This window comes from Lepus europaeus, chromosome 19 (genome assembly GCF_033115175.1).
Source record: "Lepus europaeus isolate LE1 chromosome 19, mLepTim1.pri, whole genome shotgun sequence".
NCBI lineage: Eukaryota > Metazoa > Chordata > Mammalia > Lagomorpha > Leporidae > Lepus > Lepus europaeus.
The window spans coordinates 3,030,842-3,047,298 of record NC_084845.1 but is presented as its reverse complement, the minus strand read 5'-3'; the positions used below and the strand labels follow the sequence as shown (position 1 = coordinate 3,047,298).

The window sequence follows — 16,457 nt, the reverse complement described above, 5'->3', positions numbered from 1 at the left end:
CAGGGAGGCCGAGGGACGGACGGGCAGGCTGGGGGAGAGCGGGTGAGGGCCCGGGTCCTGGGCCTCGTAGACAACAGGAGCAGCACGTGCAAAGGCCCTGGGGAAGCTGGAGGAAGGTATGGGAAGACCCCTGCAGACAGAGGGAGGGATCTGGCCAGCAGTGGAGGAGCCACAGGCATAGACCGAGGAGGAGCTGAGAGGCCATGGCCCTGTGTGGGTGAGCCGGCCTCAGGGACCTGCCACCCTCCCAAGTCCCCCCCAGCCGTCACTCCCCGCCCTCGCCTTCCCCCACTCCCACCTCTTCCACCTCCTCCTCCTCCCCCTCCCGCTGCCTCCAGGGTCGCCCCAGGTAGCCCCTCACTGCGCTCACGGAACTCCTTTCTCGGGGCCGGGGGTCCAGCAGCCCCCACAGGAGGGTGTCTGCGGCAGGCGCCAGGCCGAACCAGGGCTGAGGCCGGTCCTGGGGTTGGCCCGAGGCCTGCCAGACCAAGAAGTCCTCGTAGAAGGGGTCGGCCTCCTCCAGGGGCTGGTCCCAGGGGAAGTAGCCGGTGAGGAGGCAGAAGAGCAGCACGCCCAGCGCCCAGGCGTCCAGGGCCGGCTGGATGGGGAGGCCCTCAGGGAGGGGTGGGGGTGCGCAGAGCTCGGGGGCCGTGTAGGGGATGGGCGGCCCGGCCAGGCGCAGCAGGGTGCCCCGCGGCCGCGTGTGGCCGAAGTCGGTGAGCTTGACGCGCCGGCAGTCGGGGTCGCACACCAGCACATTCTCGGGCTTCAGGTCCCGGTACACGAGGCCGTGGGCGTGGATGTGCTCCAGGGCCGAGGCCAGCTGGGCTGCGCAGCGCTGGACCGCGGGCTGCGGGAGGCCCACCTGTGGGGACAGGCCGTGGGCGTCCCCGCTGGGGGCCGGGCACCGAGAGGGCGGAGCCTCTTCTCAGCCCCAGGGAAGCAGGTACAAGGAGAGTGAGGGAGGCCAGCAGCTGGGGCTTCCCGCAGGTGGGGTCTGCAAGCCCCAGGGCCACCCCACGAGGCTGGTGCGAGCCCACCGAGCCTGGGGGGGCCGGCACGTCTCAGCAGGAGACAGCACCGGTTGTGTGACAGCTGTGAGCTCCAGAGAGGCCCCCGCCCGCTCGCTCACCTTGGGCTGGATGAAGGCGATGAGGTCCCCGTGCAGCACGGGCTCGCTCAGGAAGCTGTAGGAATCGGCAGACTCGATGCCGATGCCGTAGGCGGCCACGATGGCCGGGTGTGCGCCCAGCGCGAGGCCCACGCAGAACTCATACAGGAAGCCCCGGAGGGAGGTGGAGGACTTGGGGAGCTGCTTCAGGGCCAGCGACGTGCCTGGGGCAGAGGGGCCGTGCGGGCCGTGGGTAAGGGGCCGGCGACCCTGCTTCCTGCCCTGGCCCCTCCTCCCTTCCTCCCAAGTCCACCCCGAGCTCTGTCCCAGCGGAAGTGACTTCCAGGAACGCAAGTTCCCGGAAGGCGAGAACTCCTGGGGTCTGACTTGCTCAGTGCCAGCTGCCGGGGCTGAGGTCCGTCTCGGGGGACCCAGCACACACACCCCTCCCTGGCATGCTCTGAAAATATCAGTGGGAAACCCCGCAGATGAGCAGTTCTGAGTCACACGATGTTCTGTGTCGTTGGACGAGACCTCGCAGCGGCCTGCCTCCTGCCTGTCTGTCCAGTGAGCCCACCAGTGGACACTGCCCACCCATGGGTCATCTAGCAGCAAAGCGGGGTACTCCGTGCTATGTTCAGTGATCCTCATCGGATGGACTGGTACCCAGTGCTTGTGTTCAGGGGTGGGGATGCTGGTGAGTTCATCCCCGTCTGTTACCATAGGGGTTCTGCTTTGGCATCACTGCTGTGCCCCATGTGCAGTTACCTGTCACAGGACGGATGGGCAGGAACGGAAACAACACCGAGGGCTCGGCAAACCACCCGCTGTCCCAGGCACCCACAGGGTCTTGGGATGTGACCATAGGGCCAGGGGGACGCTGGATACTGCACAGGGCGGGGGGACTGCTGTGTACTCCACAGGGCGGGGGGACTGCTGTGTACTCCACAGGGCGGGGGGGGGGACTGCTGTGTACTCCACAGGGTGGGGGGGACTGCTGTGTACTCCACAGGGTGGGGGGGGACTGCTGTGTACTCCACAGGGTGGGGGACTGCTGTGTACTCCACAGGGTAGGGGGGGACTGCTGTGTACTCCACAGGGTAGGGGGGGGACTGCTGTGTACTCCACATGGTGGGGGGGACTGCTGTGTACTCCACAGGGTGGGGGACTGCTGTGTACTCCACAGGGTAGGGGGGAACTGCTGTGTACTCCACAGGGTGGGGGGACTGCTGTGTACTACACAGGGTGGGGGGATGCTGTGTACTCCACATGGTGGGGGGGGACTGCTGTGTACTGCACAGGGCGGGGGGGGAATGCTGTGTACTCCACAGGGTGGGGGGGACTGCTGTGTACTCCACAGGGTGGGGGGGACTGCTGTGTACTCCACAGGGTAGGGGGGGACTGCTGTGTACTCCACAGGGTGGGGGGACTGCTGTGTACTCCACAGGGTGGGGGGGGACTGCTGTGTACTCCACATGGTGGGGGGGGGACTGCTGTGTACTCCACAGGGCGGGGGGGACTGCTGTGTACTCCACAGGGTGGGGGGGACTGCTGTGTACTCCACAGGGTGGGGGGGGACTGCTGTGTACTCCACAGGGTGGGGGGGGACTGCTGTGTACTCCACAGGGCGGGGGGATGCTGTGTACTCCACAGGGCGGGGGGACTGCTGTGTACTCCACAGGGCGGGGGGGACTGCTGTGTACTCCACAGGGCCTGGGGGACTGCTGTGTACTCCACAGGGCGGGGGGGGACTGCTGTGTACTCCACAGGGTGGGGGGACTGCTGTGTACTACACAGGGTGGGGGGACTGCTGTGTACTACACAGGGTGGGGGGATGCTGTGTACTCCACATGGTGGGGGGGGGACTGCTGTGTACTCCACAGGGCGGGGGGACTGCTGTGTACTGCACAGGGCGGGGGGATGCTGTGTACTCCACATGGTGGGGGGGGGGACTGCTGTGTACTCCACAGGGCGGGGGGACTGCTGTGTACTGCACAGGGCGGGGGGGGAATGCTGTGTACTCCACAGGGTGGGGGGGACTGCTGTGTACTCCACAGGGTGGGGGGGGACTGCTGTGTACTCCACAGGGTGGGGGGGACTGCTGTGTACTCCACAGGGTAGGGGGGGACTGCTGTGTACTCCACAGGGTAGGGGGGGACTGCTGTGTACTCCACAGGGTAGGGGGGGACTGCTGTGTACTCCACAGGGTGGGGGGACTGCTGTGTACTCCACAGGGTGGGGGGGGGACTGCTGTGTACTCCACAGGGCGGGGGGGACTGCTGTGTACTCCACAGGGTGGGGGGGACTGCTGTGTACTCCACAGGGTGGGGGGGGACTGCTGTGTACTCCACAGGGTGGGGGGGGACTGCTGTGTACTCCACAGGGCGGGGGGATGCTGTGTACTCCACAGGGCGGGGGGACTGCTGTGTACTCCACAGGGCGGGGGGGACTGCTGTGTACTCCACAGGGCCTGGGGGACTGCTGTGTACTCCACAGGGCGGGGGGGGACTGCTGTGTACTCCACAGGGTGGGGGGACTGCTGTGTACTCCACAGGGTGGGGGGGGACTGCTGTGTACTCCACAGGGCGGGGGGGGACTGCTGTGTACTCCACAGGGTGGGGGGGACTGCTGTGTACTCCACAGGGTGGGGGGGACTGCTGTGTACTCCACAGGGCGGGGGGACTGCTGTGTACTCCACAGGGCGGGGGGGGGACTGCTGTGTACTCCACAGGGTGGGGGGGGACTGCTGTGTACTCCACAGGGGGAGGGACTGCTGTGTACTCCACAGGGTAGGGGGGGACTGCTGTGTACTCCACAGGGTAGGGGGGGACTGCTGTGTACTCCACAGGGTGGGGGGGGACTGCTGTGTACTCCACAGGGCGGGGGGGGGACTGCTGTGTACTCCACAGGGCGGGGGGGACTGCTGTGTACTCCACAGGGTGGGGGGGGACTGCTGTGTACTCCACAGGGCGGGGGGGGACTGCTGTGTACTCCACAGGGTGGGGGGGACTGCTGTGTACTCCACAGGGTGGGGGGGGACTGCTGTGTACTCCACAGGGTGGGGGGGACTGCTGTGTACTCCACAGGGTGGGGGGGGACTGCTGTGTACTCCACAGGGTGGGGGGGACTGCTGTGTACTCCACAGGGTGGGGGGATGCTGTGTACTCCACAGGGTGGGGGGGACTGCTGTGTACTCCACAGGGTGGGGGGATGCTGTGTACTCCACATGGTGGGGGGGGACTGCTGTGTACTCCACAGGGCGGGGGGGACTGCTGTGTACTCCACATGGTGGGGGGGGACTGCTGTGTACTCCACAGGGTGGGGGGGGACTGCTGTGTACTCCACAGGGTGGGGGGGACTGCTGTGTACTCCACAGGGTGGGGGGATGCTGTGTACTCCACAGGGTGGGGGGGACTGCTGTGTACTCCACAGGGTGGGGGGATGCTGTGTACTCCACAGGGTGGGGGGGACTGCTGTGTACTCCACAGGGTGGGGGGATGCTGTGTACTCCACATGGTGGGGGGGGACTGCTGTATGCACCTTGATTGCACAGCTCCTGCAGCTGGGAGCCATTGCCCACCTTTTTAAAGGAGAAACCCAGGCCCCGAGAGGTTAAGGGAGACTCCAGGGACATCCAGCCACCCATGGGCAGAGGTGGGACTCGCTCCCTCCTGGGCCACACCCGTGCCCCCCGCTGCACCCCACTCCCTACTTCTGTCCCTGCCCCGGTACCTTTCTCACGGTGGGTGACCAGCAGGACCCGGCCGAAGCGGCCCTTGCCCAGGGCACGCACTTCCTGGTAGAGCTCGTCCACCTCGGCGTGGACCAGGGTCTGGGTGCTGAGCGCCATCATGTCCTCCAGGGCCAGCGCCGCCTCCTGGCCCTGCCGGAGCTCCTCCACGGTGAGGCCCCCTAGGCCCTCGTCAGCCCCGTCGCCTGCAGCCTCGGCCGCCTCTGGCTCCTTGGGCTGTTTGCCGGGCATCTGTGCGAGGACAGCAGGAGACGGGCCGGGTCTCACCCTGCCAGGCCTGGCCTGCAGAGGGCCGGGGGCCGCCCCGGTCTGAGGGGGGAGGGCTGTGGCTGCCTTGGTCTGAGGGGGGAGGGCTGGGGGCCGCCCGGTCTGAGGGGGGAGGGCTGGGGGCCGCCCCGGTCTGAGGGGGGAGGGAGGGGCCTGGACCCCTGGGTCTGAGGGAGGAGGGAGGGGCCTGGACCCCTGGGTCTGAGGGAGGAGGGAGGGGCCTGCACTCCTGGGTCTGAGGGAGGAGGGAGGGGCCTGGACCCCTGGGTCTGGGGGAGGAGAGGCTGGGCCTGCACTCCTGGGTCTGAGGGAGGACGGAGGGGCCTGGACCCCTGGGTCTGATGGGGGGGCCTCATTGCACTTCCTGCTGTGACTCAGTTTCCCTCCTGGTGAGAGGCCTGTGGGAGCTGGCCACCCAGTGGCTGGTGAAGTGAGGTCCCAGACGTCCTCGCCCCACGCCCTGGCCACCCAGTGGCCTGAGGATGAAAGATGAGCCAGATCACTGGAGACACCCCCCACCTTGTTTCCAAAGCAAACAGACTTGGGCCCGGGGTGGATGATCCGCCTCTGCCTCCTAAGAGCAAACAGGTGCGCTCTGCCCCCAGGGGCTGTGGGGCGGGGCTGCCCAGGGAGGACCGGCCTGGGTCCTGCCTGTGGGCACACGCCTAGGACCCTGAGACCCTCCCAACCCTGCCAGCTGGCATAGCCCACGCCTCCTCCCTCAGACCCAGGGGGTCCAACTCTCACAGCCCACACCTCCTCCCTCAGACCCAGGGGAGTTCCAGCCCCTACCGCCTCCTCCCTCAGACCCAGGGGGGTTCCAGCCCCAGCCCCTCCTCCCTCAGACCCAGGGGGGTTCCAGCCCCAGCCCTCCTCCCTCAGACCCAGGGGGGTTCCAGCCCCTACCGCCTCCTCCCTCAGGCCCCGGGGTGCAGTTCTAGTCCCAGCGGCCCAGGCTCTCAGCCCTCCCCTCTCCTGGAGCCATGTAAGAGTTACATAACTAGGGACCCCGACTCTATTTCCTGAACACTGCTACTGTGCAGTCTCCGGGAGCAGCCCAGCTTCCCCGGAGGACCTGGTCTCTGAGGTGCTGCCTACCTCAGGCCATTTAGCTTGCCCTCGTCCCGACCTGGGCTCGGACCTCCCGACCTCACCTCCTCCAAGGCTGCCTGTTGTGGTCACTGCCTGGCACTTAGGCCCTGCCAACCCAGGCCTGCCCAGGAGCAAGACCCCGCCCCCACCTTGGGGGTCGTAAGGCCCCGCCCCTGGCCCCACCCCTTCTGTTCCCACTGGGGCCAGAGCGACATCATGCGTTGACTCCTAGAACTGGCTGTGGTAAACAAATGCGGGGACCCAAGGGCTCAGCCCTCCTCCCTCAGACCCAGGCCCAGGCCCCAGCCCTCCTCCCTCAGACCCAAGCCCAGACCCAGGGACCCAGGCTCTCAGCCCTCCTCCTTCCGAGCCAGACCCAGACCCAGACCCCAGGCCTCCTCCCTCAGACCCAGGGACCTAGGAGCTTAGCCCTCCTCCCTCAGATCAGGGCCCAGACCCCAGCCCTCCTCCCTCGGGCCCAGGGGTCCAGACCCCAGGCGTCCTCCCTCAGACCTGGGCCCAGACCCCAGCCCTCCTCCCTCGGACCCAGGGGTCCGGACCCCAGCCCTCCTCCCTCAGACCCGGGCCCAGACCCCAGCCCTCCTCCCTCAGACCCGGGTCCAGACCCCAGCCCTCCTCCCTCGGGCCCAGGGGTCCAGACCCCAGGCGTCCTCCCTCAGACCTGGGCCCAGACCCCAGCCCTCCTCCCTCGGACCCAGGGGTCCAGACCCCAGCCCTCCTCCCTCAGACCCGGGCCCAGACCCCAGCCCTCCTCCCTCAGACCCGGGCCCAGACCCTAGCCCTCCTCCCTCAGACCCGGGCCCAGACCCCAGGCCTCCTCCTTCCCAGGAGTCCCTCCGCAGGGAGCATGGACTCTCTCTAGCCCGCCCCGGCTTGGTCCTCCCAGCTGCCCCAGGAAGGCCCACTGAGAGGTCAGACGCAGCGCTGGTGGAGGGTGTCCCTGGCACTGGAAGCTGGGGTCCTGCCTGGGGGAAAGGATGACAAGGAGATTCCAGAGCGATGCGCTGGGAGGTGACCTCAGCCTGCGGCCGGAGCAGGTGGCGGAGCAACTGCTCAGCGAGGCCGGGCCCCTGCCATGGGACAGCTGCACCTGCCCCTCAGGTTCATCACGTCAGGACAGCCATGAGCCCACTGCGCGTTTCAAACAGACGTTTTATTTTGTGGGAAGGTTGGCTGGACGGCAGCTGCGAAGATGGCTCGGGAGCTCCCGGCTCCCCCAGCGGTAGCCCCCCGGCCAGGGTGTCGGAGCCTCCGCTAACCGCCTTGGCCTGTCCCAGGATCCAGTCCCAGGCTCCCTTAGCCAACGCACGCTTTTAAACTGACAGGAAGCATCAACCCCTGGAAGGACATGTGGGATCCAGTTCCTGGCCCCCCGCTGGGTGCCGGGGACGCAGCCCCAGCGGGGAGGGGCCTGTGCCATCAGGGGGCGGCCGGCTGGGGCTGAACTGGCAGCCGTGGGGCTGTGCTGGCTTCAGGGCTTGGCAGGGCTCAGGCAGACACAGGCGCCTGGATGGTCACTGCCCAGGGTGCTCGGTGCCCTGTGGGAGCAGAGCGCAGGATATGGAAGGGGACACCAGGTCCATTGTGGTGGTCTGAGAGGGAGACACAGGCCAGAGAGCTGCGAGCGGGGTCTTTCCCGTCCTGGGCGGGGTTGGGGTCCGGGAGGAAGGGGCCTGGGTGGTGAGCCTGAGGCGGGTGTGTGTGTGCGTGTCTGTGTACATGTGTGTCAATGCGTGTGTGTGCATGCGCGCATGTGTGTCTGTGTAATATGTGTGTACACGTGTGTGCATGCATGTGTGTACACAGGCATGTGCGTGTGTGTGTGCACTCACACAAGGTCACCCAGGCCCCAGCGACGTGGGAGAGACGACAGTGCGGCTGACGGGTGTCCCAGCCTGGAAGTTCAGATGTTGTGCTATGCGTCACGGGAGCTACTCAGAGTCATAGGAGGGAGGGAGGGCCCCCCAGGACTCTGTGATAAGCATTTATGGAGCCCACCCCCACGGCGTGGAAATGGGTCCTCAGGAGACCCAGCGCCTCTGTCAAGAACAGCTCAGGACAGAGGGCAGAGGACGAGTTCACACCCCTGGTCTGAGGGAGGAGGGGCTGGGCCTGCCTCCTGGGTCTGGGGGAGGAGGGGCTGGGTTTGCACTGCAGGGTCTGAGGGAGGAGGGGCTGGGGTTGGACCCCTGGGACTGAGGGAGGAGGGGCTGGGGCTGGACCCTTGGGACTGAGGGAGGAGGGGCTGGGGCTGGACCCCTGGGACTGAGGGAGGAGGGGCTGGGTTTGCACTGCAGGGTCTGAGGGAGGAGGGGCTGGGCCTGCACTCCTGGGTCTGGGGGAGGAGGGCTGCGCTGAACCCCTGGGACTGAGGGAGGAGGGGCTGGGGCTGGACCCCTGGGTCTGAGGGAGGAGGGGCTGGGGCTGGACCCCTGGGTCTGAGGGAGGAGGGGCTGGGGCTGGACCCCTGGGACTGAGGGAGGAGGGGCTGGGGCTGGACCCCTGGGTCTGAGGGAGGAGGGCTGCGCTGGACCCCTGGGTCTGAGGGAGGAGGGGCTGGGCCTGCACTCCTGGGTCTGGGGAGGAGGGGTTGGGTTTGCACTGCAGGGTCTGAGGGAGGAGGGGCTGGGGCTGGACCCCTGGGACTGAGGGAGGGGGGGCTGGGGCTGGACCCTTGGGTGTGAGGGAGGAGGGGCTGGGGCTGGACCTCTGGGACTGAGGGAGGAGGGGCTGGGGCTGGACCCCTGGGACTGAGGGAGGAAGGGCTGGGCTGGACCCCTTGTCTGAGGGAGGAGGGCTGCGCTGGACTCCTGGTCTGGGGAGGAGTGGGGTCTGCACTCCTGGGTCTGAGGGAGGAGGGCTGGGCTGGACCCCTGGTCTGAGGGAGGAGGGCTGCGCTGGACTCCTGGTCTGGGGAGGAGTGGGGTCTGCACTCCTGGGTCTGAGGGAGGAGGGCTGGGCTGGACCCCTGGTCTGAGGGAGGAGGGCTGGGCTGGACCCCTGGGTCCTCGGTCCTGGGGAGGAATTGTGTACCCTGGCCCAGCCTCCAGACAAGCGAAGCTCAGTGTGTCCCTCTCTGTCCTTCTGGGAGCAGCTGTCTCCCATGCAGGTGGCCACGGCCTGGGGGAAGGGCCTTTGGCTCGGGCTCTGCCACCTGTCCCTGTCACCTGGTCAGGGAGCTCCCCCCCTCCGTCGCCGTCCTGCTGCTGCTGCCTTTGTCATCTTCGTCCTCATCTGTCCACCCCTCCAGGCCGGATCCTGCCTCCTCTGCCTCCTCCCCATCCTCACAGCTCGCAGTCCCTGTGCCCCTGGCTTCCCCTCTGTCTCCCTGCAGCCCCCAGTCGTCCCCCAGGGCATCCAGGACAGCCAGTGGGGGGCTCCTGGTCTCAGGATCCAGGTCCAGAAGCCCCTGGAACAAGGCCAGAGCCGGGGGTGCAAACTGGTCCCAGGGCGCTGGTGGCTGAGCGGGCTGGGGCCTGGAGGTCATCCAGCTGGCAAAGGCCTCAAACTCAGGGTCAGGGGCCAGGGCTACGTCCCAGGGGAAGGAGGCAGTGGCCGTGCAGAAGAGCAGCACCCCCAGGCCCCAGGAGTCCAGGGCTGGCCGCAGGGGCAGGGTGGCAGGTGGCAGCAGGAGGCAGAGCTCCGGAGGTGCAGTGGGCAGGGGTACTGGTGGGGCCGGGGTGGGGCTGCCCTCGGGCCGGGTCAGACCCAGGTCTCCCAGGGCCACACGGCTGCAGGCAGGGTCGAAGACCAGCACGTTATCTGGCTTGACATCGGCGTGGACCAGCCCCCGGCTGTGGAGGAAGTCCAGGGCTCCGGCCAGCTGGGCCGCCACCCGCTTCACCAACAGCTCTGGGAGGCCCTGTGGTCCAGGGGAGAAGGGAGAGGTCAGAGGCTGCTGTTGGGACCAAGAGTCTGGAACCTCAGGCCAGCAGCTGCCTGGTGTCCCCGGAACACCCAGCCACGAGTTCCCTCTGTACCACCGTCATCACAGCCTGCACCCCCTTCCCTGGAGCCACGGGAACCCTGGTTCTACCAGGTGTCCCCGGAACACCCAGCCACGAGTTCCCTCTGTACCACCGTCATCACAGCCTGCACCCCCTTCCCTGGAGCCACGGGAACCCTGGTTCTACCAGGTGTCCCCAGAACACCCAGCCATGAGTTCCCTCTGTACCACCGTCATCACAGCCTGCACCCCCTTCCCTGGAGCCACGGGAACCCTGGTTCTACCAGGTGTCCCCGGAACACCCAGCCACGAGTTCCCTCTGTACCACCGTCATCACAGCCTGCACCCCCTTCCCTGGAGCCACGGGAACCCTGGTTCTACCAGGTGTCCCCAGAACACCCAGCCACGAGTTCCCTCTGTACCACCGTCATCACAGCCTACACCCCCTTCCCTGGAGCCACGGGAACCCTGGTTCTACCTGGTGTCCCCAGAACAACCAGCCACGAGTTCCCTCCGTACCACCGTCATCACAGCCTGCACCCCCTTCCCTGGAGCCACGGGAACCCTGGTTCTACCAGGTGTCCCCGGAACACCCAGCCACGAGTTCCCTCTGTACCACCGTCATCACAGCCTGCACCCCCTTCCCTGGAGCCACGGGAACCCTGGTTCTACCAGGTGTCCCCGGAACACCCAGCCACGAGTTTCCTCTGTACCACCGTCATCACAGCCTGCACCCCCTTCCCTGGAGCCACGGGAACCCTGGTTCTACGTGGTGTCCCCGGAACACCCAGCCACGAGTTCCCTCTGTACCACCGTCATCACAGCCTACATCCCCTTCCCTGGAGCCACGGGAACCCTGGTTCTACCAGGTGTCCCCAGAACACCCAGCCACGAGTTCCCTCTGTACCACCGTCATCACAGCCTGCACCCCCTTCCCTGGAGCCACGGGAACCCTGGTTCTACCAGAAGATCCCAGCCCGAACACTCAGACCCACTCAGTGCTTCTTACATGTCTGCCCTGATTGGACCCCGAATCTACCCGGGGGTGTCCTCCAGTGAGAGCCCAAATCCCACTCTCACATCAGCCTCAGACCCTGGAGTCCACGTACTCCATCGACCTGTGGATTGATCTGCCCGTGAAGCCGGCCAGTGCGCAGCCAGGGATCTGTCCAGGAAACTCACCATTGATCCGACAGCGCTCAGCAGCATGTCCGTCTGCTGGGCACCCGTCCCACCAGCACTCGGCAACCCGATAATTTACCATCTGACATCCATCCATCCACTTCCGTCTACCCACTCACCCTGTCATCGATCTGTTCTTCCTTCCTCCCACCCAGCCACCCCCCACCCCCCACCCATCCATTTGTCCGTCCACCCACCCATCCATCCACCCGTCCATTTGTCCGTCCACCCACCCATCCACCCATCCACTCTTCCACCCAGTTATCCTCAGCCCTATCTCCAGTCTATTCCTAAAATACCCATATCCCAGTCTTCAAACTCTAAGACCCCAGAATCTCATAGAGTCCTCTTTCTAGGGAAAACCCCAGTACAACCTATCTCCAACTCCATCCTCAACCTGCTTCCCTCTGCACCTCACCCATACTCTCCTCTCCATACCAATCGCTGAAAGGCGTCAACCCTAAACTCTGTCCATCCAACTCCATCCCCTTCCATACCCCACCCCACTCCCAACCCTGTGTCCACCCACAGTCCCTCCAGCAGCCCCTGCCCAGCCCAGCCCAGCTCAGCCCTGGGTGCACAGCCTGGGCTCAGGCATGCACTCGCTCTGGAGATTTTGAAGCGGGGAGTGGGTGATCTTGCGGGGACTCAGGGAGGAGCTGGCGTGGGCAGTGGCTTGGGCTCGCGGCTGGACACGGAATTGGGGTCTGGGGCGGAGTGGAGCTGGGGTCAGCAGTCGCCGCCTTTGTCCCCCACCTGCCTCACCTGTTCCTGGAGCATCCCACTGAGGTCCCCACAGGGCGCGTACTCCTGGGTGAAGGCGAAGTGCTGAGGGGTCTGCAGGGGCCCCGCCAGGGTCTGCAGCAGGCCTGGGTGCGAGGAGACGCAGCGGCCCACGCAGAACTCCCTTAGGAATGTGGTTCTCAGGACTGTGTCCCGTCGGAGCAGCTTCAGCGCCACTGCTGGACCTGCGTAGGGGCGGGACAGGACAGGAGGGCCCTCAGGGCGCTCTGGCCCCGCCGTGGGGCCTTGGCCACACGGCTCGACCGCTCTCTGCCTCAGTTTCCCCGTAAGGGACAGGACGTGGCGACGGTCTGGGCTGCCGTCTGGGCCCTGCTCCTGCCTTGCTGTGGGGCCTCGCGTGAGCCTCTTGCCCTCACCTCTGTGCCCCAACACCATGGGTCCCCCATTAGCTCCTCCTGGGGGCTCCCGGCCTGGCGGCCTCCGGGGGACCCTGTTTCGGGCAGTTGCTGGGCATCTGTCCTCGGGGGGCGGGACTCACCCCCTGAGCGAGGCCGGGCAAGGAGCACGCGACCGTAGGAGCCGGAGCCCAGCTTTCGGATGAGGCGGTACTGGACGCGCAGGCTCCTCAGTGGGGTCACCCTGGCGGCCGTGAGCTCCACCAGCCGCTGGAGGGCCGTGGCCGTGTCCTCCTGTGCGGGAGGGAAGGGGTGAGGCTGGGGTCCCCTGCGAGCAGCGGGGGAGGGGCGGGTGGCGACTCAGCCCAGGGATAGGGGTCGTTGTCCCCGGAGAGGATGAGTCACAGTGACTCACCAGCCTCGTGCCACCTGTTTTTGTGTCCTGCCAGGGGTTAGGGGTCATTGTCTCACAGGCCCCGCTGTCCCCATCTGACCTGAAGCCCCCAGCCCCACCTGGAGCGGCACCCTCAGCCCACCCCTGCATGCCCTCGGCTTTGTTTCTGGGTGGGGGGAGCATGCTCATCTTGCTGCGCCCTGGGGTCTGCACCGTCCCCTCCCCTCGCTCTGCATCTCTGAGTTTGCTGTGTGTGTGCCGCGTCCCTGCCCCTGTCCGTCTCTCACCTCTGGGTCCCCATCCACGGGGGTCTCGGGGGCCCTGGGCTCCATCTCGGGGTTGGCTGCTGCTGGAGGGCCCTCGGCTGGCACCCCTGTGTGGGTTCCCCCAAAGAGCAGCCAGCCCCCGAGCCCCCGGCAGCCCCCAAGTCCTCGCCCAGCGGAGCCGAGGGCTGGCAGGTGCCTGGACGGGTGGCCTGGGTCCCCCGGGAGCCCCGCCCTGTCACCCTCAGGCCTGTGTGTTGCTGGGAGGCCTCCTCCCCCTCCCTCGCTCACAGCCTGGGTGGGGTCTCGCTCTCAGCCCCCTCCCTCCCCTGTCTCCCTCTCTCAGCCTGGCTCTTTTTCTCTCTAGATGTTCTCGCTACCTCAGTCTCTCTCTCCCTCTGTCTCTCTCTCTCCCTGGCTCAGCCACCTCTGCGGCTGGCCCTGGGGTCTCAGGGCGGGTCTCCCTCTCCCGGCCCTCGTCCCGTCCCCACTCGGCTCCCCGCCTGTCTCTGGGCGTCTCCGCTCGCTCCCTGTGTCTCTGCCTCTCTCTCCTCCTCTTTGTTCCCGGCTTTCCCTGGGCCTTTGTCCCTCCCTTTCCCTGCGCAGGGGTGTGTGTGACAGCTACAGACAGAGACATCCTGTCCCCCACACGCCTCCCTTGCCCCCTCGGACCGCGGCCCCCCCTCCCCGTCCAAACTTAGACCAGCTTGGACTCTGGGCGCTGGTCCCAGGACAGAGGGGACAAACGTGTTGTGAACCCCCAAGGGCCAGGCCTGAGGGCGGAGGAGAAGGTGGGAGAGACCCCTCCACACACCCTGGCTGAGGACGGGCCCTGAGCTAACTTCTGTCCTCCCGCTGCCACAGAGCCCTGCTCTGGACACCCAGAGCGCAGACCCCAGCCCCTCCTCCCTCAGACCCAGAGCGCAGACCCCAGCCCCTCCTCCCTCAGACCCAGAGCGCAGACCCCAGCCCCTCCTCCCTCAGACCCAGAGCGCAGACCCCAGCCCCTCCTCCCTCAGACCCACAGTCCAGACCCCAGCCCCTCCTCCCTCAGACCCACAGTCCAGACCCCAGCCCCTCCTCCCTCAGACCCAGAGCGCAGACCCCAGCCCCTCCTCCCTCAGACCCACAGTCCAGACCCCAGCCCCTCCTCCCTCAGACCACAGTCCAGACCCACAGTCCAGACCCCAGCCCCTCCTCCCTCAGACCCACAGTCCAGACCCCAGCCCCTCCTCCCTCAGACCCACAGTCCAGACCCCAGCCCCTCCTCCCTCAGACCCACAGTCCAGACCCCAGAGCCTCAGACCCAGAGTGCAAATCCCAGGTTCTCCTCCCTCAGACCTGGATTCCAGACTGGAGCCCCTGTTCCCTCAGACCCCAGAGCCCCCACCCCCAGACCCAGGCCCCAGCCCCTCCTCCCTGAGAAGACCCAGACCCCAGGGTCTCCTCCCTCAGACCCCAGAACCCCACCCCCAGACCCAGGCCCTCCTCCCTCAGACCCAGCACCAGCCCCTCCTCCCTCAGACCCAGCCCCTCCTCCCTGAGAAGACTCAGACCCCAGGGTCTCCTCCCTCAGACACAGAGCCCCCACCCCCAGACCCAGGCCCTCCTCCCCCAGACCCAGACCCAGGCCCTCCTCCCTCAGACCCAGCACCAGCCCCTCCTCCCTCAGACCCAGCCCCTCCTCCCTGAGAAGACTCAGACCCCAGGGTCTCCTCCCTCAGACACAGAGCCCCCACTCCCAGATGCAGGCCCTCCTCCCTCAGACCCAGCACCAGCCCCTCCTCCCTCAGACCCAGCCCCTCCTCCCTGAGAAGACTCAGACCCCAGGGTCTCCTCCCTCAGACACAGAGCCCCCACTCCCAGATGCAGGCCCTCCTCCCTCAGACCCAGCACCAGCTGCAGGTGTTGGGGAGCTGAGCCCCTGCCCGGGGCCTGGCCCTTGGGGGACTTCACGCTGGGCAGTCTCAGGATTCATCCCCAGTTCACGGAGCAGGAAACTGAGGCCCCCGGGCGAGGACACGGCGCGGGCCAGGGCGTGACTCACCCGAGTTTCCACCACTACCACAGCCCTCTATTAATAAAGGGGAGCGCAGGGCCAGCGCGGGCCCAGGCTCGAGGGGGCAGAGGCGGGATTTGCTGGGCGCCCTCACTGCTCCGGGCTGGCTGCAGGAGGACGCCGGGCCTCCCCACGCCGCCCTGTGGCCACTGTATCCATCTGGTCAGAGCGTGGTTTTAGAGCACACGGAAGTCTCTGTGTGGGGGGTGACACGCGGCCTGGCTTTTGCTTAAAAACAAAACAACAACAAACGGCAGCAAAAGCTAAGCGAAGCCAGGCACGCGGGTGGGGCTGGGGGTGCCCCGGGCCAGGAGGCTCTCCGTGGCTCCTCGTCTCCTGGAGGTTACCCTCGGAGGTGTGCGTTACGGAATGGGGGGAAAGCTGCGGCTAAACCACAGACGTCCGAGAAACTGCCAGGACACCGCAGCATGGCGCCCCCGGCCCTGCCCACCACGCCCCGGGTTTTCCCATGAGCCCTTGTGGCTGTCCCAGGTGAGGCAGGGGCCAGTGTCCAAACGCGGCTTTCAGAAAACTGCTTATCTCCGTCCCTTTTGCCGTTTGTGACTTTTCCCCACGAGCATGCGCTACTCAGACATTTTAAAGAGAACGGAACAATTCACTTATTGCCTGCCAAGTGCCAGGCCCTGGGTTCTGTTGCGCTCGCTCGCTCTCTGCTTTTTCATCCAGGACTGTGTGGCCCCTCCCCTCCAACCCTGGGTAAGAAGCACGATGGTGTCCAGTTTGCAGAAGGGGAAACTGAGGCATGCAGGGGCAGAGTCATGAGGTCTGGCACCCCAGGCTCCGCCCTCCCATGCCACACCCACTGGGCAGCTCCCATGGGAGAGACCTTGAGGGGCCGGGGCCTGGGCCGGGGCGGAGAGCTCAGTAGCAGAGCGGCCACCTGGGCCCGGTGTGGGGGAGGGAGAGGGACGCCCGGCCAGAGCCCGCCCCGCCCCGCCCCAGCTCGCTGGTGATCCCAGAGCTTTGCACCTCCCCATTTAGCAACCACTCCCCGGGGTCACCCGGAGTGACCTCTGCTCACAGGTGTCAGGGGGAGGCTGCAGGCCTGGCCCTGGAGTCGCACACACACCCCTGTCTGAGGCTGCCCTCTGCCCCGCCCGCCTGCCCGCGTGCGCCCAGAGCTCCTTCCCGGAGCCTCCTCTGGCTTTGCCCTGCTCACGGCCAGTGCTGCTGTGCCTGGTCTTCCTCCTGGGCAGAACGAGGGCAGTCCT

The 16,457-nt window shown here is 66.7% G+C and overlaps 1 protein-coding gene across 1 annotated transcript; it reads right to left on the bottom strand.

Moving 5' to 3' along the window:
* Positions 1 to 248: 248 nt before the first annotated feature.
* SBK2 (SH3 domain binding kinase family member 2) lies at positions 249 to 13,646 on the bottom strand. Its single transcript, XM_062176851.1, has 6 exons — positions 13,191 to 13,646; positions 12,653 to 12,803; positions 12,136 to 12,338; positions 4,844 to 5,093; positions 1,133 to 1,335; positions 249 to 865 (listed from the first exon to the last, which is right to left on the bottom strand). Exons 1-6 carry the CDS (start codon positions 13,233 to 13,235, stop codon positions 266 to 268), a joined length of 1,452 nt encoding a protein of 483 aa, XP_062032835.1. The 5' UTR covers positions 13,236 to 13,646; the 3' UTR covers positions 249 to 265.
* Positions 13,647 to 16,457: the final 2,811 nt, after the last annotated feature.

What these genes read in the sequence shown, in the direction of transcription:
- SBK2 (XM_062176851.1), bottom strand. Translation starts at nt 13,235, where the DNA reads ATGGAGCCCAGGGCCCCCGAGACCCCCGTGGATGGGGACCCAGAG. An exon ending in CCGTGGATGGGGACCCAGAG is followed by an intron (nt 12,804 to 13,190) that starts GTGAGAGACGGA and finishes CCTCCCGCACAG; the next exon opens with GAGGACACGGCCACGGCCCT. An exon ending in GGTCACCCACCGTGAGAAAG is followed by an intron (nt 1,336 to 4,843) that starts GTACCGGGGCAG and finishes CCTCTGCCCCAG; the next exon opens with GCACGTCGCTGGCCCTGAAG.